We start from the raw sequence: 26,781 nt of genomic DNA, 5'->3' as shown, positions 1-26,781 counted from the left end.
AGAGGAGGAGGAAGAGGCGAGAGGCAGGTCGCTGGAGGCGTAGGCCGAGCCAGCCAATCAGGCCTCGGCGGAAGCACGACCAATGGGCGGCGGAGCTCATTTAAAGGGGCAGAGAAGAAGACGCGGGCTGTGGGAAGAGGTGCCAATCGCAGGATGCTCTCAGCTTCGTGGATATGACTTTCACTGCCTTTTTTTGTAAGTTTCCATGATTTTTAACGCAAACTTCCAGTGCACGATATGGAGCGGGACCTTACGGTGGTGTATTCGGGCTAACCCTTTTCTCCATCCGTATTTATCAGCCTCATACCCTGCTTCAATTTATACTTGGGGGAGGATTGTCATTCGCTTCCATGGGACATTTTCCCTCGTATGCGAACCGCAGGCATGGATCCGGGTCGGGACCGTTTTGTGTGCATACGACAAACGCTTATTACCGCCTCCCACGCTCTTTTTTTTTTTTTTTTTCAAGCCGGATCTAAAATTTTAAAATAAATTAATAGTTGTTCGGTCTTAAGTTCCATACCAGCGGCAAAGCAGGTGCTTTGGAAGGGAAAAGGTTCCAGGTTCACTCCATTCTCTCGTATGAAGCCCAGGAGAGCCGCTGCTGCCGGTCAGTGTCCGCAGTACTGAGCTTAGATGGGCCGCTGAACTGGCCTGACTTGGAATAAGGCAGCTTCCTACGTCTTGGTCAGCAGGACTTGCGGCACAAAAGGTGCTGCGCCGATGCCTACAAGCGGCCTAGGGCTGGATGAGGAACAATAAGAGCGTGGCTAAGATTGGAGGTTTCGATCGAAGAAGATCCTCCTTTTGGTAGGGAGATATCTGTCTGATTTCTGAATGGCTTGGCTAGGAAACACCGGGAAGGTACTGAAAGGAGCATATGTCTTTCTGACCCCCTGCCACCTGCACCCTAGCTAAGGATGATGTGCTTTAGGTCTGTGAAAAAGAAAATAAGCCAGAGAGGGAGAGATCTGAGGCTCTGTTCTGGGGCAGTAGGCTTTAGCTAATCATAATAATTAATAATAATTAATAATAAATTTATGACTTATACCCCACCCATCTGGCTGGGCTTCCCCAGCCACTCTGGGCGGCTTCCAACAAAATATTAAAATACCGTAATACAATAGCTGTTTGTTGGAATGTTTAAGCTGTTCCTCCACCTATTATCAACCTATATATTTGTATATAATATGTACAATTGTAGGTCAGAGTGCATTTGATTTATACTGTGTCCATTCATTATGAATAAATTTTAATGAAAAAGTGCACTTCTAAAAGGGGAATTTCCACCCATGGAAAGAGAGATTACTGGAAGCAGGGTTGCACTGCTGGCCCCATCTTCAGATATCCACAGTTAGGCTAGACTGTGTGCATATGGAAAGGTTCACATTCCTGTTCAGTGACAAAAATTTGCTTGGAAATATTGGTCACCATTATCTCTCAGCCTAACCTACCGCAAGTGGTTGAGAAGGTGAAATGGGAAGGAAGAAACCCTGAGCTTGGAGGGTTGGATAGAAATAAATTAGGAAATAAATTAGAAATAAACATTAGGAAGAACTTCCTGACAGTAAGAGCTGTTCGACAGTGGAATTTGCTGTCACTAGTGTGGTAGAGTCTCCTTCATTGGAGGTCTTTAAGCAGAGGCTTGACAACCATATGTCAGGAGGGCTCTGATGGTGTTTCCTGCTTGGCAGGGGGTTGGACTCGATGGCCCTTGTGGTCTCTTCCAACTCTATGATTCTATGACATGAGAACTACCGTATTTTTTGCACCATAACACTCACTTTTTTCCTCCTAGAAAGTAAGGGGAAATGTCTATGCGTGTTATGGAGGAAATGCCTACGGATGGCATGCCTACGGATTTTCCTCCTCTAAAAACTACGTGCGTGTTATGGTCGGGTGCGTGTTATAGAGCGAAAAATACGGTACATTATAAGGAGGACAGGGAGGTGTGATGGACAGGTTTGACGGTTTCAAATGTGGGTTCCATAGAAATTGAAGTGCCTAGCTCAGCACATAAAATAATAGGGGTGTGTGTGCACGCATGACACATGCATTAGTGCTTAAGAAAGTGCAGAGCATAAGCATATAAGAGCTCTGCAAGATCAGACCAAAGGCCCATTTATTTCAGCATTCCATCCGTAGAGAGGGCAACTTGATACCCCAAGGATACTCCCAAGAAGGACCTGAGTGCAAGAGCACTCTCTCCACTTGTGATTCCTCGCAATTGGCAGGCAGAGTCATACTGCCTTTGACAGTAGAGGGAGAACATAGCCAACATGGGTAGCAGCCATTGATAGCCTTATCCTCCATGAATTTGTCTAATCCTCTTTTAAAGACATCCAAATTGGTGGTCATCACATCATCTTGTGGGAGCTTTTTCCATAGTTTGACTATGTGCCTTTCCTCTGTCTGTTTTGTCCTGAATCTTTCAGTACAGTGGTACCTCAGGTTAAGTACTTAATTCATTCCAGAGGTCTGTACTTAACCTGAAACTGTTCTTAACCTGAAGCATCACTTTAGCTAATGGGGCCTCCCGCTGCTGCCGCACCGCCGGAGCACGATTTCTGTTCTCATCCTGAAGCAAAGTTCTTAACCTGAAGCACTATTTCTGGGTTAGCGGAGTCTGTAACCTGAAGCGTATGTAACCCGAGGTATCACTGGATTCCGCTTCAGTGGATGGGCAGGTCCCTGCCATAAGGAGCTTACATTTTTAAAAAATCTATAGAGAGGAGGCACTTGGGTCAGTAAGGGACAAAAAGCAGTCTTTTGAAGTGTGCAGGAAAGGTGTGGATGGTGGTCAATGTGGAGGAGGGCTGGAGAAGTGAAGACCACAGGGCAGGGATTTATTGGAACATAAAAGCAGAGAGAGAAGCAAGGAGGACATAGATGGCTTTGACGATAAGGACAAGGAACTTGTGTTGGATGCAGGAACAGACAGAAAGCCAGTGCAGGAATTTAATAAAGTGTGTCACATGATCAGAACAATGCGAGAGGTGAATGTTGTTGGTGACAGAGTACTGAATAACTGATATGATTGGCATCAGTGGCAGGGCAATGAAAATTATCCCTAATTATATAAAATTTGTATGTCTGGGAGAAATTTATGGAGTCAACTGACTTAAGCTTAGCCTGTGATCTTCAGCATCTTCTTCCCATCTTTTAAATTTGATAATGAATGATCTAGCTGTTTGTTCTCCCATCTTTCACAGAAGCATTGGCAGAGAGATGTGTTTTCCTCCTCTGTAGTTACACAGCCTCACATTTGCTTGCCTCTTTCCTTCTTTGTTTGTTTAAAAGTGCTCAGAGAGTCTGAGTCCTTGTCTGAGACTATTCCCAGAAGATTCTGACATCACACCTAAGTGGATGTTGTTTGTATAAATGTGTGCAATGTGCTGGCAAAGTATTGCAGTGGTTTAATTTGCAATGTAGTCCTACCCACATCTGCTCAGAAGTAAGTCCTATTGTATTTAATGGGGTTCAGTCCCAAGTGAGTAGGGTTAAGACTGCAGCCTAAATCCAATTTATCCCCGTTCATTAAATAATTATAATCGCAGTTCCTTATAATCCTTTGCTACTTTTAATATAATGTTTATAGGTTTAAATTCTGTTTTAAGTGTGCATCTGTAAGTCAACCTAGGAGCTTGCATGAAGGCAAAAAACATTTAAATAGTAACACCACCACTGTCGCTCTGGATTTTGCTCACAAAATTATGTTACTAGACAATGAAATAATGGATTAATAACTCATTATAAAAGGTAGCAGCACAAACTGACGCAAATCCAATCTCTGTATATTTAGAGTAAGCAGTGGCCTCTACTAGTTAAGCCATAGATTTGTGTTGAAAATGCAAGCATTGGAAATCTCAAAAATCTCAAACTGGATTAGGATTTTGGCAGAGAGCTGGGGGAGAGGCAACAGAATTTTTCATCAGAGATACATATACTGAATTTTCTTTTTGGATCATCTGTTTTCCACAGCTACCAGCTCTGCATTAGAACAAAGCTTTCTTTTATATTCCACACTGGCTTGCCCTGAGCTTTACCCACTACCCAACCCAACCTGTGCTACAAGCTATCTATCTACTCAGCCAGAATCTGCTCAGACTTTGTCTGTCTCTGGCTGCCCTAGCCATAAACACTTGCTACAGGAGAGACAGCTGCCTGCAGTTTCTTCCTTGTCATAGAGTAGGGTTTCTCATGCCTTTTCCAGGCACAGCCTGGGCACCCAACTTTCAAAACTCGACTTATAAAGTGACACCAAGAACGTTATCGGAATAGAGCCCCAAATTGAAACTATATTGTGTGTTCTGTCCGCAGGCTTGCATTCTGCTTGGCGACACTGGGACCTTCAACATGGCAGTATAGTGTGGACTCAGAGCTGTTCATGCATGCGAATTTTGTTCAGTGTCTACACGTCAGCCTCATCAAAACAGTGCCCCATACACCTACTCCCAATTCAATAGATTTATCATTCCCTTGGTTGTTTTCACTTATCAAAATTTCTGGAGAAAATGTGGAATGAACAGAAAACAGCATAGGATGCCATTTTGATGAGGGTGATGTCACGTGAGTGTTGCACAAAACTTGCACCATGAGCAGCACCCATTGGCCCTGATGTCGCACATAACAGTGCACTACAAAAGACTAGCAAAATGCAAGCGCACTGGCCTGAGGCAGTGGTTTTACATGGACGTACCTGATCTGCATCACAAGCAGATGAGGAAATGTGCATTGCCACTATGTAGCATGGTGAGAAATTGTGGTGGATGCACTATACAATATGCAGACACACATCAGCATCCAACATATTCCACAGGGTGGGTTCTGCATGTGACCCCACATTGGAAACCACATGAAGCTCCTAACCCTGGATGTAGGGAATCAGTGTGGAGAACTCTGCATGTTGAAGGTCTCAAGGTTTAGTTCTCAGCCTCTCCAACTAGGGATGGGAAAGATCCCTTTATGAAACCTTGACAAGTCTGTATTGGTCAGGGTAGACAATACTAAGGCTATGTACACCAGTTTACTCAGCATTCCAGAGTGCCCCCATCACCGATTGGAGAAATGGTGCACACACAGCATTAACCACAATCCACATGTAACCTGTAATTTGTTAAAATCAAGTACCTTTTGATGCCTTTCCCCACAAAGCAGCTTCAATCTCAATTGAAATAACAGTTTAGCTGCAGTTTAAGACAGTAATGTGTACACAGCCAAAGTTAAATGGACCAAAATTCTGAATTTGGATAGGACCTAATTTTACATGAGCTAAGTTGTAATATGGTGACCAGCAGAGAAGTCCCTTTCCCACCTGAAATTTCCATTTATAAGCATGCCATACATATTTAATTCATTTTAATTTCATAGAACTTCACGGGCCATTTCAGGGGATCCAATGCATTCATTCTGTGAATCTATTTCCTGCATTCCATGTATGCTGCCCTTTATTCTTACTCGAAACGGTAATTGTAGACCAGCACAGGCCTTGGGGCATCTCACTGTGTTACTATGCAACAGAAAAGTAACTGCTCCCCTCCCCCACAATTATCTTCAGTGAAGTGGGCAAGTATAAGAACAACACATAGTGGCAAACCAGTGTTTGGATGGGAAGTGTATTTGCCATGTGGACTTTAGAATGAAGCACTGTTTTAAACACATAATGGACACACCTCAAGGAGCAAAGTTGGGTAGGGAGGGGAGAGAAATTAAATCCCTTTAACATTAAAAGTGTAATCTGCTGAACCCACACTTTACAAAATGATACAAGAACTGAAATACAGCCATCCTTAAAAATCCATACTTACCTGAATTTTGTAATGTAGTTCTCCAAGCAAACTGTTTGCAAAAATGCATGTGTTAGGGGGAAGTGTGGATAAAAATGAACGTATCCATGGAAGTAACATACAAAATTGCATATGACCAATTCATTGCCCCCCCAAAAAGTGTACATTGGTTAAAGCTGCATACAAAAATGTGATTAGGAGAAATTAAAAATGCTGGTGGCTTTTCATGAGGGGTTTTTTTGTAAACCAAATTGCTACAGAAATGTGGAGAATTTAAGATTGGAAAAATGAAAAAGTAGGAGAACTGAAATTGACAGTTGGGTTTTCATGCACATATCTATTGTGCTCACAAATACATTTACATTCCATAGCACTTAATCACTGCATTTGCTGAAACATGCTTGCCACATATTGTGGATCAGTTTGCATAGGACTAAGGAACCTACTTGCAAATTGGTTGGCCTTTTCCCTGTGAAACGCACAACTATTTCTTAACTGCCTTTTTTCCATTGTAAAGTGAGATCATGCCTTGCTAGGCTGCCATCTAGTGGCTAATTATGTAGAGATTTTCATGGTGAAACTTTCCATTCATCCAGATTCTTCACAATAACCCAAGAAAGTGTTCCCATAGTTTAGACACCAACAGAAGTTTGTTTCCTTCCATTGCACTTTCACTGATGCAGAACTGTCTCTCCCCCCCCCCCCCATTCCCTTGAAACTTTACAGAATCAACCGTGCACGGTCCCATTTTGAGAATGTACAGCTGAGCCTGAATTTTCAATATTTAAAGTTGTTTTATATAGCTGTATTGCAAAAGACAGTACACCGTGGGAAACCTAAGCGATTATGCTGTTTACATTTTATTTTTAACTCTAAAATTACAAAGACAGCTAAATCCTTCTTGCACAAAATTACACATACAAAATAAAATGGACAATCAGCTATCAGTCCTATGAGAATCTTCCGTTGTTTAAACAAGCATATCTTTTAAAATAAAAATAAAAATGGGAGTACTGAAAATTATCCTTTCCATTCCCCCTCCTCATGGGAAAAAACCCCAATCCCAAACCTAAGCAATGGTAACACAGCTTTATAAAGTTACCTCAATAACAAGTCTGCCCCCTCTACATTCATTCTTCCCTCCCCCATTCAAGATCCACAGTTGAAAAAATAAAGATTGCTGGAGGTGTAGGATGCACTGCAGACACAAGACTTTAAACACAAAAGGCTGTGGATAGGCACTGAAGGGTTGGGAAGAATGGAGCTTCTGTTAACACCTTCTCCTGGAAGTTGGCAGGAACCAAGACAGTGGTCAGACTTGTTTGGAAAGAGACAGGAAATTAAATTTTCACTGTATCCCCACTTTGTTGTGGTATCATGATTTTAAATAGAGGATCTCTCCCCCCCCCCGCATGATTCATTTTAATTCCTTGTCTCCAACTCTACCACCCACTCCAGACAACAGCACAGTCCTCCCCTTGAAAGAGCAGTGAAAAGCTTATCTCAGTCCATCCAGTCCTTGCCAGGGCTAGAAAGACATCATCCTACATGTATGCAGTTACATTTGAATCTTATCCACCATGAAATTTTGAAGTTCTGTAAAAAATGAAGTTACCCTATTCCATCTTGGGTGGCTTCCACTATTAGTTACTTTTCTTAATCCCACCATTTCAGGGCCTTGGCTAAGAAAGTCATCCAATGCAAGTCCCTTCCTTTCTTAATTCAAATATTTCTAAAAATCATCTCCAAGCAATAGGAACACTAAAATATTCCCTTATCTGACCTGGTCTTCCCTCATGCTCAAAACACAAACAAGTATTGCATACCTTTAAGAGGGAGGGGGAAAAAGATGAACACAGAAATCTATTTTAAAAATTCTAATTGGGGGGAAAAATTCAAACCAAAAAAAGGGGGGGACTTTCATATTGATGAGTGTCATTTAAAAAAGCTATCGATTGAAAGCATTATAGGCGGAATAGTTCAGTCTTTTATAAAGCTGCAATAGAAAGGAGTAGAGAACAAAGAAGGAATCTATTTACAGAGTAGAGGTCAAGAAGAAAGTCCAAGAAAGAAGGTCCCAAGCTTGCACTTCACTTTTTCTTGGCCGACTTCTTTGCACTGGACTTTGCTTTGGGTTTCGACGCTTTTGCCTTTTTAGGCTTTGACGCCTTCACTGGCTTAGCCTTGACAGTCTTTGGCTTCTTGGCTTTCTTTGGAGCAGGCGCTGGCTTCTTTTTGGCTTTTTTGGGCGCAGGTTTGGGCTTCTTGGCCGGCGACTTGGCAGCAGCCTTCTTGGGCTTGGCTGCTTTCTTGGGTGTTGCGGCCTTCTTGACTTCCTTCTTGGCCTTCTTCACGGGCGCTTTCTTGGGCTCATCCCCCTTGGCCAGGCGGAAGGACCCCGAGGCGCCGACGCCTTTTGTCTGCTTGAGAACACCTGTCGTCACCAACCTCTTGATGGACAACTTGATCTGGGAGTCGGCGTTCTCCCCCACTTTGTAGTGGCTCTTGATGTATTTCTGAATGGACTGGCGCGAGGAGCCAGCTCGGCTCTTTTCGGCTTGGATGGCGGCCACTATCATGTCCGAGTACTTGGGGTGGTCCGTCGACTTCTTGGCTGCCTTGGCCCGCTTGGGCTTGGCAGCAGGTGCCGTGGACGAGTTCTCGGTCATCCTTGCTTTGGAAGTTTCCCTTCAGGAAAACTGGCTCTTCGCCTCTGCCACGGGTGGCTCTGGAACAGCACGTGGGACTCCTCCCTTGTTGATGAGGGGAGCAACACTTTTCACCCCCCTCAAAGAGTCTCCTCGTGGCTTGAAACAACACCACGCGCGAGTGTGGCTGTCGCCCCCCTCAAGGCTCCTGCTGGCGGGGTGTGGTCTGGGCAGACGTCCCGGCGAATGCCCCCCACGGAAACTTCAGGAGCTCCCGGCTCAGGCCTCTGCTGTGCACCTGACCAGCTTCTTCCGCGGGCAAGCGGCCACGGTCAGCCCTCGCTGGCGTGGCTCTGTCCAGCGGCCCGGGCCCTGCTCGCCCCCCTCTTCCCCGCTTCTCTCTCCGGGGCGCCACTGGACACCTCCTTCCTCCGCCGCCGCTGCTGCCTGTGCCTCCCGCTCTGCGTCTGGCTCTCTAGGCAGCAGCCGGTGCATCCGGGTATTTAGCGCTCAGGCGCGGACCGCGGTGAGGACAGGGCTGCTGGCTGCCTGTTCAGGCCCCGAATGGCGCCGCGCCGCTGACATCTGTGTTTCTTCCGCCGCCTAAAGCGGCTTTTTCCCGCGTCCCCCGGCGCCTCCTGGGCCCCGCACCGCGGCCGCCGGCTGCTCCGGTCCTTGAGCTCTTGGGCCCCGCCGCCGGCTCGCTCTCCCGCCGTCCCGCGCCTCCTCAGGGCGCCCCAAACGGCGCTGGGTGCGAGTGGGGCGCGGCGACATTTCCCCTTTGCGCCCCCATAGCCGAGCAGCCGAGGGGAGCCCCGGCAGGGGGAAAGGCGAGGACCAAGGGGCACCCCTGGGCCACCGGGGGACCCCCGTCCCGGCCCTCTGAGCGCCCCGAGAGCCGCGCAGGGGCCCCGGGAGCAGACCCCAACTAACACAGGGAGCCCCGAGCCAGGCGAGGCTCAGCTCAGACCTGGCCGGGGAGGGGGGAGGAGTGACTCCCCCAAGGGTGGGGGGTCTTTAGGGGGACCCTTGCCCCCCATCCCGTGGACCCCCTCCTCCAGACGCCCCCTCCCCGAAGCCCTAGCGCTGCAAAAACTTTCCTTTTTGTCGGATGGGAAGTTTGCAGCCATCCCCTCCCCCAAGGAGCACCTGGCAGCCCCCTGCTTGGACTTGGGGGTCCGTGGTCAGGGTGGGGGGCACAAGCCTGCCTTGCTTGAGCTAAGGGGTAGAAAGGGACAGAGGGGGAGTTTGCCTCGCTAACTCTTGTTCCCCCAAAAAGTATTTCAGTGGCCGCAGTGGTTTTCTAAATAATAACAAGTATGCCTGTATAGGAAAGGATTGGGGAGGGGGGACGCGAAGCCCCCATATCTTAGTCAACCTAGGGTCGGCGCCTTTTCAGAAACTCCCCCCTATTCCTGCACTACACCTGTCCCCACGCCCCCGGATCACTTTGAACCCCCACAAAAATGTTATCGAGATTTACATAGGCTGTTTTGTTCCTCCTTGGGTTTTCAAGGTGGAGTCGATCCTATTACTTAAAATTACTTTCTCGACAAAAGTTATCGGGGAGGAGGGAAAGGTAGGTGACGAACTGGGGTGCAGGGCAGTTTCTTTAAATGTGTTAACCCTAATTTCCCAGTCCTGTGGGAGTGCTTAACTGTTGTTAGGAGATTAAATGTACGTGCCATCGCCATCTTGCTGGAAGAACTGAGGTTGTTTTTTCCCCATCTCCCCTCTTCAGATTTTTTTCTTCCTTAATAAAGATATTAATTAAAAGCGCTGTGGATGCAAAATTGAAGATGCGGAGCTGCAATCTGACGGCTTGTGGTATTGAGTAACTCCGGGGTGGGAAAGTAAAAAGCACCTCTAGAATACTTTTTAAGAATTATAAAAACAACCTGGGATCCTAGCAACACGGAGAGCACACTAGCAACAAATATATGTATATGTAATCGGGCACTTTGGTACCTCTGTCTCCACCTCCCCCCATCCTCATAGGATCCCCCCCCAACCCCATCGCAGCTCAATGTAAGGCTTTTAAATGTGCGCTTTGCCTTTAGCTTTATTTAAAAATGATCATGGGGATTGCAGTTCTATGGCTGTGGCAGGCGAATAAACGTCAATATCTCTGAAATGCTCGTATCTTTTCTAGTGTTTTTATCTAGTAGAGTTCTTCCTCCAAAAGCAATCGGACTGATGTTTGTCTACTTGGAATAAGTGCAAACACTAATTTAAATATTTTAAAAGGAGTCTCGTGTCCGGATATGATTCTGCTCAGTGAGGGAGGGCTACAGACTTGCGTGGTAGTGTTAACCCACCACTAAACACGGGTTAAGTTGTTTAGGGAGTTCCAAAGTGAAATGATAGCAAGGGACGGTCGGGGAGACCCGTCCGCACACACCTAGCCCCTTTCCATTGTTTGGATTCCCGGTCTGGATAAGGGTGTGGGGCTTTTTTGCCAAGATACAGAGTTCCGGGATCGTCTTCCTTCAAGTAGCCTCCACCCTTTACCACTATCCTGATGAGTGCATGTATATAAACTGTATATATAAGTTTTTGCATCTAAGTTAAGAGAGTTAACTTAACACTTGGGTGCGGGGATGGAGCGGCGGGTAGATAACGTGTTGTTTTGAAACTCGTTTTTTAAGGTGTCTTTCCTCTTGACTTGACGTATCAGAAACGTTGTTAACAGGGGAGAGGGTTGCATTTGTGTAAATTCTGAATGCCCCGCTAACCAGTATTTTTTTGGGGGGGGGGCGGGCGTGAATTTTTCTGTAGGAACAAAAAGTTATCGATGCAGCAGGTAGAGTAAAAAGGCAAAACTGCAATGGGTGTTTTTCGAAAAAGGCAAAGATGGAGTGTTTTTAGTGAAATAATGACAACGACAAAAGGTGACATCGCGCTTTTTTAAAAAAATTGTGGGCTGAGAAAATTGTTCTCATGAAAGTGGCTTTATGAGGGCTGGGCGAGTGTTTAGTGAAGAGTTGAGAATGATCCTGAAAAAGGACCATGGAGGAAGCAGCCCCGTGCACAATAGCCCATTGACAGCCCTCTGTTGACAGTAGTCATAGCTGCTTTGAAGAGCCTCTCATCAGTCAGCTGATTAATTCTTAAAGAGGGTACAGCCGAGGCGAAAGCTCGCTCTCTCGCGTCGCTCTGGGCCACCGTAGGATGCCCGAGCCGTGGCTTGTGGGAAATGTAGTCGGCACGCTGCTGGGTGCCCTCTGATGGGCAGCAGCAAATGTAGAGCTCTCAAAAATGCGACGGGATAGGATTGCCGTAAGCAGCCGCTGGCTGGCCAATGCACGGCGCCTCTCGAGAACTCGCCTCCTTGCACTGTGCAAGGATTGCCCCTTCTTACTCTCCACATTACGCGCACGCACAATATAACAATTTTTTTTTTGCAGATTTCGTTATCCTCAACCGTAAGCGAGATCTCGCTGCCTTTGTTGTAACCGCTGATCGAAGCCACTACAGTGGTTTTCTTTTTGATTTCTCGCGGTAGGTATTTTACTTCCCTTTTTGTGGTTTGCCACAGAACTAGTGGCTTCCTCTTGTATCTCCACCGATGCACCAGACGTTTTTTGGAGCGCACCTCGGTGACAGAAATAAGATCGGAAACGGCTTTTTAATGGGCTGTTGTTGTACTACATGCGTTTTGCCGAGGAGAAAGGCTGTTGAGATCAGTTTCTTACTTCCGAGTAGGCATGCCTAAGACGGCACTGACAGCCATTTTGAAGAGCAAATTTGCATTCTTAAAAAGAAACTTCGATTGAAAAGGGAAATTTAAGCAGTAATTGTGGCAATTACTAATAGTGGTTCATATTTAAGATAATTCTGTTTTAAAACTCAGGATTTTAATGCCTAGCACCATCACAAATCTTATTACTAAGGCAAGAGGTGGAGATAAGCAATGGTGTAAATGACTTATTTTAAAAACATATAAATGAAGGGCACTAGCTTTCTGCCATGCTAGACAAGAATGGCATTTCCTTTGTGAGTTACCTCATTACCAGGTACTGAAGATACCCACCCCCAATTTTGTCTACCTTTATTTCACCCCCTGCAAATGCTCCACGTCAATCATCATTGTGACTGGCAGGTAGATGGCCCCATTCACCTGTCAATGATGGCAAGTGGGAAATGACGACCAAGCAGAATTGAACCCTGCCACCCATCAGATGAGCAGTGAGGGGTTAAATCCCGCTTTCTGCAAGGATCTACTTTGTTAATGTCACCAGCCCATTGGGGTGATTGACAGGTGAACATGGTTTCAGAAAAACTGATGTGGGCCAGACTGCAACCTCTGACAGGCCAGTGGTCCTCCACCCCTCCTTCAGGACTTTTGTCACAATGCAACGAAGGCCATGGTTGAGGCATGAGGTCACCATATTTTGAGCTAAGATCTGGATAAATTCTGAAGAACTGGTCTCTTTGTGACCCCTCACATAGTCATGCTACTTCCAAGGATTAACTTTGGGCCAATGGATGCATTATACGTAACTTTAATGTCAAGCCAGCTTTTTCTCACAAACCAACTCACTGTGCTCAACATCCAGATTGATGAATAATTTTTCTGAACTCAGAACCACATTTACGTCACCTTGGGTTCCACAATGTAAGAAAACCAGGAAACTAATGTAAGAAATAAAAATAAATGAGCACCATAAGGACTGCTGTGGTCCTTTCTGGGTCTATGATGATAGCCTTGGGTGGGGGAAAGCTCAAGACTGGTGCTTGTGAGGTTTATAAATGCATAGATGGATCTGCAAGAACTATTGTTTCTTGCTTTACAATATGTACATAACAGTCAAGCAAGCTACAGATAAGTGCCAATTATGATGATACCAGAGAAGTAGACATCGCTCTTCTGCGAATGCAGAAGTTGAATATTTACCAGGGCTTAAGTTAACTGTAATGGTACGCGGGTGACGCTGTAGGTAAAACCTCAGCGCCTAGGACTTGCCGATCGTATGGTCGGCGGTTTGAATCCCCACGGCGGGGTGCGCTCCCGTCGTTCGGTCCCAGCGCCTGCCAACCTAGCAGTTCGAAAGCACCCCCGGGTTCAAGTAGATAAATAGGGACCGCTTACCAGCGGGAAGGTAAACGGCGTTCCGTGTGCTGCGCTGGCTCACCAGATGCAGCTTGTCACGCTGGCCACGTGACCCGGAAGTGTCTGCGGACAGCGCTGGCTCCCGGCCTATAGAGTGAGATGAGCGCACAACCCTAGAGTCTGGCAAGGGGTACCTTTACCTTTAAGTTAACTGTAAAGAATTCATGTTAACTTCTTTTGCCCACGCCAAAAAGCAACACCATCTTTGGTATTTGAGGATTTTTATTAAGTTAGTTTATAATTGTGCAGAAAGAAAGAAAATTCAGCCACCTTCATCATTTGGCTCTGGCGACATTAGCAGTGACATCCCTCCCCACAGGAACACACAGGTGGAAGACTAGCTTCTGGAATGTGGCCGGTGCTGACTTTGCAGTAGGATGCATAGACGTTTCATCGGCATAAGGGGGGAAACAACTGCCTTTGCTTTTAGTACATGAAAACAAACGGCTGGTCCCAAACAAAAAACAAACCAACCCATATTCTCGGAACAAAACCAGTTTCATCTGAAGAACATCCTCCTCCTCCTGGCACAGTGCATCTCAAAACATGGATCACTGTGGATCAACACTGTCCGTCCAAGGAGACTTGCCATAAACTTGGAACATGTGTAAATTTTGTCTCTTTGCTTGGAAGAGAATTGGAAGCAAGAGGTCATGTGTGGTTTCAGATATATTCAAGGACCTGGAACAAGGATTCTGTTATGACTAAAAGAAGGCTGGGGAGAATCTCTGGCTCACTTCTCTTGTCAACTGCTGGTTAAAAACGTAATACAGGATTTTAAAATATAACACCCCACCCCCATATAAAATATATTTTCATGTATAAAATCCCAAAGAAGGTGCAAGTAGTAGGATCCAGCCCCAAACACGCCGAGTTATGTAGGTGCACGTGATGGATAGTCTGATGGAGGCTTGGTCCATTTCCATTGGAGGGGGATGCTGGTTGCTAGGATACAGCTTTGTCCTCCAAAGCAAGGTACACAAAGCTGACTAACCTATGGAGCAAACAGACAAAGTTAGGGAAACTAACTTACACCTGAAACATACCAAAATGTGCAAGGCTTAGGAGATGGCAGTCATCACACCACAGGTTTAACAGTTCTTGTTTATAAACTTGTTTTAGACCCAGAACCATTTTAAGGAAGCACAGGATATTTACCGTATTGACCTGAATACAAGACACACCCGCAAAAGCTTTAAAATTCAAGACTTATTTGCAGGTGCGGGCCACCTTCTGGCTCTATCCCCAATGAATAGGGGGTGGTGGCTGGCGCTCACTTCTGAGTGCACTGCACGCCTTTGTCCCCCACGACCCTCGTGGGCAGTTGTTTTAGCAGCGATACCGTAAGGTCATGAATATAAGCTGCACTTTAACTTTTCACAATCAGAATTTAGGTGGAAAGTTTGGCTTATATTCAGGCCAATATGGTAGATCCTGTAGAGCACAGATAGCACTGTGGAATACAGCTCCCATCATCCATGGATGTTGGCTGGGGCTGATAGCAGTTGGAGTCCAAAGGAAAACTAGAGAGGGGGAAACATTGTGCTTCTCTTGCTGCCGAGAACAAAGGAAGTGTTCACATCTTAATGTTGGTATTTTTGGATACCTGGGTCACCAGAAGAATTCTGCAGGCCAATTCTGAGCTTATGCAGGGAGGGCAGCCTGCTGCTCTAGGCCTAGCTTCAAAAATACAGTGAAAGTTGGCAATTCAGACCTGTGGCAAGTGCAATTTGTCCCTTCCCCTGGAGCCTGTTGGGCAACATGGAAAAGGGGGAGGGAAAAAAAAGGAATGGCCCCATCCATTTTGGGGTATGAACTACCCTACTCACCTCTAGCATGTGTGCTGCCACATGCTACACCTACACCCACACGAGAATTGAAGGCAAGAAAATAGCACCCTCCTAGAACACTCTTCTTGAAGGAATAGCTTCACATTGTTTTATGTTAAGACTAGTTTTGATCACTGGCAAGCAGAAGGCAGAGACACCATGCCCAATATAACTGCCATCCCCTGAGCTGGAAGCAAAGGTGGCCTCTCAAATCCCGTCCCTGCCTCTGCACCCTTGCTCATTCATAGCTCCACCCAACGTTCCCTTGTCAGGCCTGATAGCTGCTGTCGTCTACTTGCCGATACTGTTGTGCAGCATCTCCTTCTCTTGCAGGGCTGCCATGGCCAGGCGCAGATGCTCCTTCAGCTGCTCAATCTCTCGCTCTGACCGCTGTTTGATGTGGTTCAGCTCCATGTAGACATCCTGGTATTTCCCCGAGGCAAACCTCTTATCCTGTAGGGTAAAGGAATCCACACACTGATAATTGGTATCCAACCCAGAGTGAGACTCGGTTCAAATCCTATTCTCCAGGATCTCCTGCAGTCTACACACCAGGGATGTGGAACCAAATGTTGTTCAGACTCCAGCCCCCAGCTAGCAAGGCTAACCAACAGGGATGATGGGAGATGGAGTTCAACAACATCTGTCTGTGCTGTCCTCTGCAACAGTCTCATTAGCTGATAAACAGAAGTAGAAGATTTGGAACAGGGGCAGGGCACCTCAGACCTGAGGGCCAAATGTGGCCCTCAGTACTTTCCCCAGGAAACACCTTCCACTCAAGTGCTCTTGGCCCGGCTCTGCATTCAAATGCTTTTGGCCTGGCTGGAACGTGTCCTTGAAATGTGAAAATGCTTTTTGCTTGCCAGGATGTAAGCGTGTGTTTCTCCCTGTATAAACCTCTGACACATACATGGCAGGAACACAGCCTACTGTTCAAAGTTGAAAATCTCCTCCATTGCTCTACCTACTTTTTGCCTCTGGCCCTGCCTACCATCTGGTTAACCACTGTGAGAAGATGGGCCGTTGTCTGGTGCAGCAGGGCTATTCTTCTGAATATCTGCCATTCTTTCCCATTTTCCCAAAGTCTATGCCTTCAGCTTCCTCTGGCCCTCGATGGTCCAGAAAGGATGGAAGCAAGGAAATGAGTGCAGGGGAGACTTATTCTGACCTAACTTAAGAAGCTGCCTTAAGAGCCAGACCATCTAGCTTAGTACTGTCTGTACTGAGTGGCAGTGCATCTCCAAGATTTCAGATGGGACTCTTCCAGCCCTATCTGGAGATGTCAAGAATTGAACCTGGAACTTTCTGCATGAAAGCAGATGCTCCACAGAGCAGATTGATGTTGCAGGTGGGAATCGCACAGTGACATCAGCATCAGGGTACCAAACGACACCACACAGAAGTCAGCATACAGAGTACAACTAACTCTGTCCCTGCCTGCAGGACTTGAGTAAAGGAGGGGCTCTGCCTTTACCCTGCTGACGAGCGAACCTGACTTGCTCCCATGAATCTACCTTTTGCATCATTTGGAGCTCGTCCCTAAGACACCGGATTTCTTGCTTCAGGTACAGAAGTTCGTTCTCCTTCACTCGTAGCAGCACCTGCAGAGAAGAGCAGAAGGGGAGAGGTAAGGAACTGGGTTGAAAACTTGCCGAGGGCGCAGGTAAAATAGGTTTCCTAACCCACTTGGGAGAATAAGCAACAATAGCTAGGTTGCTCAAATGTCCCATATAGCATATTTGCAAAATGGCTTCTGGTACGATGCAGAAGATCAGAACACACACGCATTTTCATGAATGGGCCAAGTAGTCGTCTAAGAGTGCAACTACACTCAGCAAGTCATCCATCTTGAGCAACAACAATTGGGCCTCATCACAAGCTTCTTCAAATAACTACTTCACAGCCTATGGCAGCTTTTGGGGAGGGAAATAGGTTGCCCCATGTCAAAGTCTAGCTATGTTAGCCCTTAGAAAGACAAGTTATGTGCCTCTGCTTCCAATGTTCTGACCAGCATGGATCATAGCCTTTGGCACACTACTAGCACACCACTGCAAAACAGTGTTCACTGTGACACACCAATAGCCAATCCAAACTGAACTCAGTGCAAGGTTGTCAGACGCCTATGGCTGTTACACGGTGGGGGTTAAGCAGCTGCAAGCTGATAATTGGCGGCCATCTTCTCTCATGGCTGCCAGTGTGAAGAGGCCTTGAGTTTTATAGTTTCCTCCAGATTTAACCACCTGCTTGGGATTTCTGTTTGCTAAACAAATAATCACTTCTAGATTCAAGTGCTTTCAGCAAACTGAAGGTAAAAATCGAATTAAAGCTGAGTTTCTATTTTGATTAGTCAGACTTATGGCTTGCTCTTCCTTTGGAGAAGTTCATTGTGTTTTACACATGGTTCCTAGGCATTGACTATGACATTTCACGTTAAGTTTCTTACTCTAAATTTCTAAGTGTCTTGATTGTATAGATATTCCTATTGCAAACTGCTTTGATTTTTTAAATGATATAGTGGTATATAAATGTTTTTATAAATAAAACATGTAACTCTTTGCTATTTCATCATGGCATTGCTTGAGTATGAAAAGCTTCACTGTCTTTACAGCGCTCACAACTGCCATCTTTTTACGGACTGGGCTGCCCTAAGATTACTCAGGAAGCCCAAAGCCAAGGGTCGCTCACACAAAGTCAGACAATATTCACTATCCTCCATATCAAAATCACTCTCCTTAGTTGCTGTACTCCGTGTTTTATCTGCTGTACAACCATTCCAAGGACAGTTCTCACAGGCAACTGAACAAACGTTTCCCCTTTCCAGGCTTTGATATCTACTCCTTTCCAAACTGATTACTCTTCTCCTGACACTTCACAAGCGGCAAGCTCTCAGATATAAGCAGCATTTCATATTTCATATCTGAGACACTTGGCGCACAATGGGCATTGAACCAGGTTATAAAAAGAAACAAGAGTCCTTACCTCCAGTTCACAAGAGTTCCTCTCGTTGTTGTGTGAAGCACCATCACATGAGCCTTGGGCTGCGATGAATGCTCGTAGTTGCCCAATTTCCTCCGAAAGGCGCCTCTGTAACTCCTGGGGACAAGGAGCGGAAGAGTCAGACTTCGTTTATCTGCTGCTCTTAAATGAACAGGCAGACACTTGGCATCTTACAAAGCCTGTCTTTCCAGGGATTCTTCATGGAAATGGCCAAGTCCTAAATGCCTCCAGCTTTAAAATATGCCCCCTGCGCAAAAATCCTATGAGTTGGCCATCATCATCATAGTTGTTGCCAACATCAGTTAGTAGCATGAACCACAACCAGCAGCTCAATAGGAATTTTAGGTAAGAGCTAGGAGCTTTGGGGTTGTCTTTTGAAAGGCTTTGTGCATCTTAAACATTAACAAATATTGCAATGGTCCTCCTCTCCCCCACACAAAGGCCCCCTCCTGCTTTCATACGCTACCCAGTCACCGCTGTAAGCCTGACTATTGTGGTTACCAATTCGTTTCTGGTCTCCACCCAAAGTGCTGGTTTTGACCTATAAAGCCTTAGGACCCTCAAACCTCAAGGACTGCCCCTCCCCACATGAATGAGCCCAGATCCTGTGGGTCTTCATCGGAGGCCCTTTTCCGTGTCTCATTTAAGGGAAGGGCAGAGAGTGGCCACAAAAAATGTGCCTTTTCGGTGGTCTTCCCACCAATTTTTGTGGAACACTTCCCAGGGAAACTTGCCTACTACTATCATTGTCAGTTTCTAGGTGCCAGACTAAGAGGTTGGTTGGTTAGTTAGTTATTTTTGTATTGTGAAATTTTTAATGTTTGATATTTTGCTGGAAGCGAAATAAAATTATCATCATCATCATCATCAACCCAGACCTTTGGGAATGAAGTTAGCTTCTACTGCAGCACTCATCTTTTTGTGTGGTGACAGTGTGTTGCTGGATGCCCATTTTAGGATTTTTTTCTTTTGGCTTTTAATTAATTGATTTTATCTGTTTATATTTTATATTGTGCAGTTGCTTTGATACCCTTTCATATAAAGCAATTAATAAATGCAATTAATGAAAATACAGTAATGAAATTAATGAAAATCATCATCATTATTATTATTATTATTATCATTTATTATTTATACCCTGCTCATCTGGCTGGGTTTCCCCAACCACTCTGGGCAGCTTCCAACAAAATATTAAAAATACAATAAAACATCAGACATTAATAAACTTCCCTAAACAGGGCTGCCTTCAGATGTCTTCTAAAAGTCAGATAGTTGCTTATTGCCTTGACATCTGATGGGAGGGCAGGCGGGCGCCACTACCGAGAAGGCCCTCTGCCTGGTTCCCTGTAACTTCGCTTCTCGCAGTTAAATAATAAATAATAATAAATAATGATGAAGATGAAGAAGATATTCTCCTCCACACCAACTTTCTTCTTCCCAATTCCCTTGGATCAGGTGTGGGAAACCTTCGGCCTTTCCAATGTTGCTGAGCAATAATTTGATCATCCCCAGCAACTGCTAGGTCTGATGGAAGTTGTAGTTGAGCAACATCTGGCAGGCCAAATGTCCCCCACTCCTGTCTACGCAGAAAGCCACTCGCCTGGTTTTGCCGCAGCAACTCCTTTCCCTCCTGTTGGCAGTGCTGCAGCATAAGCTCCTGCTCTTCTGCCTTCTGCACAAGGCCCCCAATCTCCAGGCACTTCTGGGAATACTGCTCTGAAAGCACCTGCAGCTCCCTCTTCAGGGACTCGACGTCAGACCTGCAGCAGAGGTAAAAAAAATTGCTGTTGCCAAGAGCTGTCACCCCATCCCAGGGCTCTTCCACAAACACAGCCGACCTCCCCGTCTCTGATGGCCTCTTCTGCCATCACTGGTATCCCAGTGTTCCCCTTGTGGGCTGCACAAGCTGCCCCTTGACCAGAGAACAAAGGTGCTAGATGACAGGTGGGATTGGTCACGACTCTGCACAAATGACCATTGATTACAAGATCATTGTAATCCAGTGAAAACTGATAGCATCTATTATACAACAGCACTTTGGCTTAAGATAGCTGCATGCTCAGAAACACTAAAAGCTGGACAGAGACAGTATTCAGGGCAGTTTCCTAACCTAATCTGATTTCCAGTGTATCTTGGGATAAGAGAGAAGGGCTCTTCCCGACTTCCCTGAATCACTTATTGCTTGGTGTGGATATGGTAGTTAAAAGAAAAGATACCGACAAACAGTTTTAGGTGGGAGTTTTCTATCCCAAGCAAAATTCTAATGTGCCTCAAGGTGGGAAAATGTCCCAAATTAAAACCATTTGTGGTGTGTCAGATGAAGGGTTCTAATCTGTTTTTCCTGGATTGGTTTTTCTTGGAAAAATCTCATGGGACTTTAAAAAACAAAAAACAAAAAAACAACCCAGCACATTAATATTAGCTGGGGCAAAAAAAGCACCCCAATAGTAAACATCAAAAGCCTTCATTATTGTTTTCTTCTCTAGATGTTTTTCATTTACATAACCAAAATGCTAAATTGTTAAGGGTCTGAAACTTCAGGACAGTGTTTACTACCATGGAGGTAACAATTATTGCTGGAGACTTATTTCTATGTAAATTCTGCAATGTAAAGTGACCCCAGGCTGGATTCCACCCACATTTATGCAGAAGAGCTGCATGTTGGACAAAAGATCCCGGCATTGGACTAGATCAGTGTTTCCCAACCTTTGGTCTCCACCTGTTTAGGGACTACAATTCCCATCATCCCTGACCACTGGGTCTTTCTAGTTAGGGATGATGGGAGTTGTAGTCCAAAAACAGCTGGAGGCCAAAGGTTGGGAAACACTGGACTAGATGACCCTCCCTTTCAACTCTACAATTCTATGATTCTGTGATTAGTTATCAGGATCCCACAATCCACCCCCCATCCCTCCTTTTCATCAGACCCTACGATGTTGCAAGCTGCACTTGGGAACAGACAACCCTCCCCTCCTCTCTAAACTCAGGGACACTATTCCAAGTTCAGAATGGAGGTCGAAGAGCCACTGCAGTTACTTACTGATGCTGCCGCCGGAGTGTATCGGTGTCTAAACCACCTTTCTGGAAGCTGCGGGTCCTGCCCAGTTCTTTATTCAGCTCTTCCCTGTGTGCTTTTTTCAGTGCTTCAATTGCTAGAGGGAAAGGAAATTTGAAATCTGAGACCAGGGAGAAGAGTCGGTGGAAGAAGACTGGAAAAAGTTTAAAGACTATTTACGGAAATACTGTAAAATTAATGAATGTTAGAAAAATGTTGGAATGAAGTTATATGGCTTTAGTAGAAATGTTATAAGGAATTAAGTACAAACAGATTAATAGAGTATTAAAGGGAAAATAAGGTTAGAATGTGTTAAGATAATTATAGGATTAAAAATAGAGGAAGATGGAAAGGAATTGCTGAAAAAATTAACAGAAGTGGAATACAAAAAGGGAGGTATGAGGAGGTCGCGGAAATAAGGGAATGAAAGATAAGATATTGAAATTATTTGTGTGTTTTAAATTGTGTTTGTTTTGTTTTGTTTTGTTAGTTTAATGTTAGTGTTTTGTTATTGTAATGTATAGTTTTTTGTTTTTTTTGTATTGTATTGTATGGTTTTTATTTTTTGTAGTGTTTAAATTGTTGGAAAAGGTAATAAATATTATTTTAAAAAAAGGAAATTTGAAAAATGGGCAAAAGAATCAGAAGCCAGGGAAGACACGTGAGATGTGCTGAAGTAGAAACTGCAATGCATTTTAATGCTTCCTAGCTAAATGGGAGAAGCCAAGCCTTCTGGGGGAAGGGACAGAGCTCAGTGGGGACACAGCACAAGCGTTAAATTCAATCTCTGCCATCTCGCCAGTTTAAACAACAGCAGCAACTGAGAAGGCACCACACAACAAGGAAGATCCTTTGTGCAAGAACCTGGAGAGATTCTGCCAGTCAAAGTAGACAACAGTGGGTTAGATAGACCAATGGTCTGTCTCAGTAGAAGTAAGCCTCATATGTACACAAACCCATTATTCTATTCCATGTATCAGAGAAGATATCTATACAATATGCATAAACACACATACACATATGTATACAGACAGTCATGGCATGTCCTGATGATATCAACTTATGTCCCAACTTTCTAAGGAGCTTTAAAAGATGGCAAAGACAGTCATCCCCCAGCCTGCATTCTACCCTCAAGATCATGGCTGAGGGTGGTTGGCTGGCCCAAAGTCATCCAATGGGCTTCATATCCAAGTAGGGATTTAGAGCTGAATTTCCCCAATGCTAGGGCCCGTCTGCACTACACATTTAAAGCAATGTCATGCCACTTGGAACTATCATGGTTTCTCCCAAAGAATCCTGGGAGCTGTAGTCTGTTAAAGCTGCCAGGAATTGTTAGGAGACCAAAGGGACTGCTCTAATGACCATATCTTAGCTAGGCAAAGAGGCACATCCAGCAACCCATCAAGCAAGTATACAAGAACACACAGTAGCTCCTACCTGCCGCTGTAGCAGCTGCCTCCTCAGACAGAAGCCGCTCCTTCTCTTGCCGCAACCGCTCCATCTCCTGCTGGTGATGCCGCTGCAGTTCCGTCATAACCTGTTGGTGGGAAGTCTCCATCTCTGCTAAACTGCGCTCACATGCCTCCTGCCAGGGAGATCGGAAGTTGGGGGTGGCGGGGGTGAGAGGAGAGGAGAAGAGAAGAGAATGAAATGCTGCAGGCAGCCTGACTGCGAGGCTTAAGTGGGGGGAAATCTAGGGTGAACAAAGGCTGAGCTTGGCAAACCAAGCCATGGACCCTGATTCAAGAGACATTTCAGGTGCTTAAAAGACAGCTGGCTCAGTGGCCATGTATACCCAACTTTTTCCTATAAGTAGCAGCAGCAGCTGTAGTGATCATGATGTCATCCTACAGCTCTCCCCAGTGTTCAGGGATGGGGAACTTGCAGCCCTGCAGATGATATCGGGCTCCCAAGTCCCTTCAGCCCAAGCCATCATGGCCAAGGATCAGGGATGATGGGAGTTGTAGTTCAGTGGCATCTGGAGGGCAGTAAGGTTCTCCACTCCGGCCAGAGCTAGTTGCATGTATTGAACACAAACACAAACACAAACACACACAAACACACACACACACACACACACACACACACACACACACACACACACACGGTGAAATGGAAATATTCAGAAATGCCTTTCCCTCTCATGGTTATATCTTGGGTTGCCACATGGGGGCATACGAACAGCAAATGAATGCAAAAGAATGGTAGAGATCCCCCATCAGACACTCTACACTAGATGGAGTTGTATTACCATTCATTTATAAAAACTACATCGCAAATGGAAAGAAACGTATTAAAAACACAAAAGCCAGGGCAAAACTGAGCCTTTATAAGGCTTACAGTTCATTACATGAAGACTGCAAACCAGTTCTCAATATTTCTTCCCGCGGCTTTAATTTATGTACCAACAATTTAAAAAATGTAGTGTGCAAATATACGTAATTTACACTTTTGTTTCTAGAGTTTGATGTGCACAACACAGCAGATGGCTGCAATCATATGGCAACTCGTTTCAGGGGCCAAGAGTGCAATAAATACTTGCAGTGTTTGCTAAACTTGCCGCTCTTTCCTCCAGACCTATGCTTTGCTTATTTTTGGTGCATAAATAGACCAACAAAGGTGACGCATAAGGACAGGCCAGGATCATGCTCTCTCCTGATTTTCCCTAAAGCCGACTGCCCTGGCCATGCATTGTATACAACAGTTATAAATAATTAGCATTGATTACAGATGGGTCTGATTGTGGTTGCTATGGCAGCAATAAGCTATATTAAGTGCAAGCAAATGAGGTTGACTCCGCAAACCCCCCCCCCCCCAGTCCTTGCTTCCCTGCCCTTATGACATGAGCTTGGTGGGGAGGAGAGAAAATGAAAAGCTGGAAGATTCAGATCACCAGACTAGGCTATGTTGTTACCTGAGAGATGTAGCCTCGGGGTGCGTGCCCATCTCGGTGAGATTTTGCTTCACTGTGGGCACGCAAGGACTCTAGCTGTGACCTCAGAACCTGGACCTGTGTAGGAAAAAAATGAGGTCTAACCATACTGAAGGATTTCTTCAAATCAACATGCTGTACTAACCTCTGTCTGCCCTTATCCAGCCCCCACCTGCCTGCCATCTTGCCAGTTTAAGGGGTGGGCACTGCCTGGCAGCTTTTCCCTCCTCCTAAGTCTCCATGGTGGCCCTTGCAGGACCTAGCAGGGAGGAGGAGGCAGAATAAAGCTGGAATCAGTGGGTTCTGCCTGTCGTGGGCTTTGGCTCCCCCTACTGCCCGTCTCCCTGCCTGCCACCCTACCAGTCTCAAGGGGCACCAGTCACCACTGCTCTTTGCAACAAGGCAATATACACTCAGAACAGAGAGAGGCCGAGGCACCCAGAGCAGGTTAGAAATGAGCCAAGCACTTTTAGCGACTGGCGAGGGTCCAATTGCAACGGTGTGGAGATCTCTGGATGCTGGGTTGGCAACTGACACCTGGCTGGCCTCTCCAGCTTTCCTAAGCAGGCAAACAGAAGAGCTAATTTATCGCATTTAAATCCCACCTTTTTCTCCAAGTTATACATGGTTCACCCCGTTTCTCAGTTAATCCCTACAACAGGCATGTCCAAAGTCCATTTTGGTGGCCTAATCCAGCCCACCGGTCGGTTTAATCCGGCCCCTGGGGCAGCTTATTTCCTGAGGTAAAATCCTTAAAAAAGCTCAAAAACTTTCGTCGGCCCTCACACATGTTCACTTCATCAAATCTGGCCCTCTTTGGAAAAAAATTGGACACCCCTGTTAAGAGGCTGTGAGTTGCCCAAGGTCACCTAGTGAGCGTCATAACGAAGTGGGGATTTGAACCCTGATCTCCCAGGTCTTAGTCTTGACACTCCTAAACACTACACCACCCTGGCTTCCTAAAGTACTTCTGCTATGGAACAGCTATATAAATTAAGTAGGAAAATAAACATGGGGAAAAGCCACATGTCATTTAGAGAAGGATCTGAAGCTTGAATTTGTTTTATTCTGGATTGTTTCATTTGACGTTTTAATGTGTTGTAAACCGCTTTGAGATTCCCCGCCCTTTAAAATATAAAGCAATATAGAAATGAAATTAATAATAGCGGCAGTAATTTTTAAAAATCTCATTTTACAAGATCACTGTAAGCAGATGAAAACATTAGCAGGATTTTAATCTCACTTGTAATGTAACAAACACTATGGATAATATGGATAGATACAAAATATAGATTATGAAATAATATGCAGTTGAAAATGTTGACAATAGGACCCATGGAGGGGATGGGGGGGGAAGTCTCGAGATTCAGAGAAATCTCTCTATACGGATATGTATTTTGTATTGCTATAAATTTATATTTGTAAAATCAAATAAAAGTGATTTAAATAAATAAATAAATAAAATCTCATTGCAAAAAAAGGTGCCTAGACATACCAAGGTTTAAGGTGCCATTGGGTGATTAGTTTACATACCTGAATTTCTAACACTGACACAAAATATGAAACAAGCTTGCGAAAAAAAAGGAAGCAGCACTCTCTTCCTGAAAACGATTAAGGCCACGCCATGACTAACCATACCTCTTTCTCCAGCGCCTCATTTGCACCCTCGTGGGTTCCTTTGCCCTGGTTCAGCAGTGCCATCAGGGGCACCCGCTTGGATTCCTTCAGGGGCAAGCGCTCCAGCTCCTGCCATTTCTTTTCTATCTCTTCACTCAGCCGAGTCCTCTGGGCTTCGGAGAGGGGCCCCCCCGGAGCCTCGTGGCCTCCTGCTTTAGGGCAGACGTCCCCTGCCAGGCCATCTGTCTGCAGGACCCCAGTGGCCGGAGACTCGAACCACTTCCGCCTTTCCTCGGAGCGCAGAGCCAGGTCCCTCTCCAGCTCCTCACGCTTGGCCACACTCTCTGTGGCTCTCACGCTCCCTCTTGTCCATTGCGGAGATCCATGGCCCGCGGGCCCCTGCTGCAAGGGCGACAGCTCCACGTAGTCAAAAGTGTGGCGTGGCCCATCTGCTCTCCTGCTGCCGCCGCTCCTGGTTACTGCCTCAGATCCTGTGCTTGGCCGCTGCTCCTCTGTCCTGACGGAGCTCTTGGGGGATCCGTAGCTGCGGAAGGAATTCTCCTTATTGCTGTCAGATAGCCTAGAATCAGGGGGAGAGGTGGGAATGGCGCAGGCAAGCATTGCAAAAGTGGGCCATACAAAATTCTCCCCAATCCTGTTCTGCGGTCATGCCCAGACCTGGTAACAGCCCAAGTGCAGTCAACCCTGTTACGTCACGCGGCGACACAAAAGGAAAATTTTTGTGTGGCTGCAGCATCAGGCCAAAGACCCATCGAGCCCAGCATCCTGCCTAGGCCTGGGAAA

General features: G+C 45.7%; 2 protein-coding genes across 4 annotated transcripts in view; both read right to left on the bottom strand.

Moving 5' to 3' along the window:
* Positions 1–6,630: 6,630 nt before the first annotated feature.
* Positions 6,631–8,916, bottom strand: H1-0 (H1.0 linker histone). Its single transcript, XM_081879548.1, has one exon. The coding sequence runs from the start codon at positions 8,453–8,455 to the stop codon at positions 7,877–7,879; it is 579 nt and encodes a 192-aa protein (XP_081735674.1). The 5' UTR covers positions 8,456–8,916; the 3' UTR covers positions 6,631–7,876.
* A 4,835-nt stretch (positions 8,917–13,751) lies between these two features.
* The window catches only part of TRIOBP (TRIO and F-actin binding protein), a 61,517-nt gene continuing 48,487 nt past the window's right edge, over positions 13,752–26,781 (bottom strand). For all 3 annotated transcript variants that reach the window (XM_081879454.1, XM_081879453.1, XM_081879455.1), the window contains 9 exons: positions 25,999–26,557; positions 24,343–24,438; positions 22,866–23,013; positions 21,414–21,525; positions 19,974–20,133; positions 18,356–18,469; positions 16,891–16,977; positions 15,676–15,829; positions 13,752–14,541 (listed from right to left, as the gene is read on the bottom strand). In XM_081879454.1, the coding sequence (XP_081735580.1) occupies positions 14,537–14,541; positions 15,676–15,829; positions 16,891–16,977; positions 18,356–18,469; positions 19,974–20,133; positions 21,414–21,525; positions 22,866–23,013; positions 24,343–24,438; positions 25,999–26,557 (1,435 nt within the window). In that variant the 3' untranslated portion in view covers positions 13,752–14,536. The remainder of the gene's footprint in view (positions 14,542–15,675; positions 15,830–16,890; positions 16,978–18,355; positions 18,470–19,973; positions 20,134–21,413; positions 21,526–22,865; positions 23,014–24,342; positions 24,439–25,998; positions 26,558–26,781) is intronic.

Source organism: Podarcis erhardii, assembly GCF_964252035.2.
Source record: "Podarcis erhardii genome assembly, chromosome: 10".
Classification (NCBI taxonomy): domain Eukaryota; kingdom Metazoa; phylum Chordata; class Lepidosauria; order Squamata; family Lacertidae; genus Podarcis; species Podarcis erhardii.
This window is presented reverse-complemented; position numbering and strand designations above follow the sequence as displayed.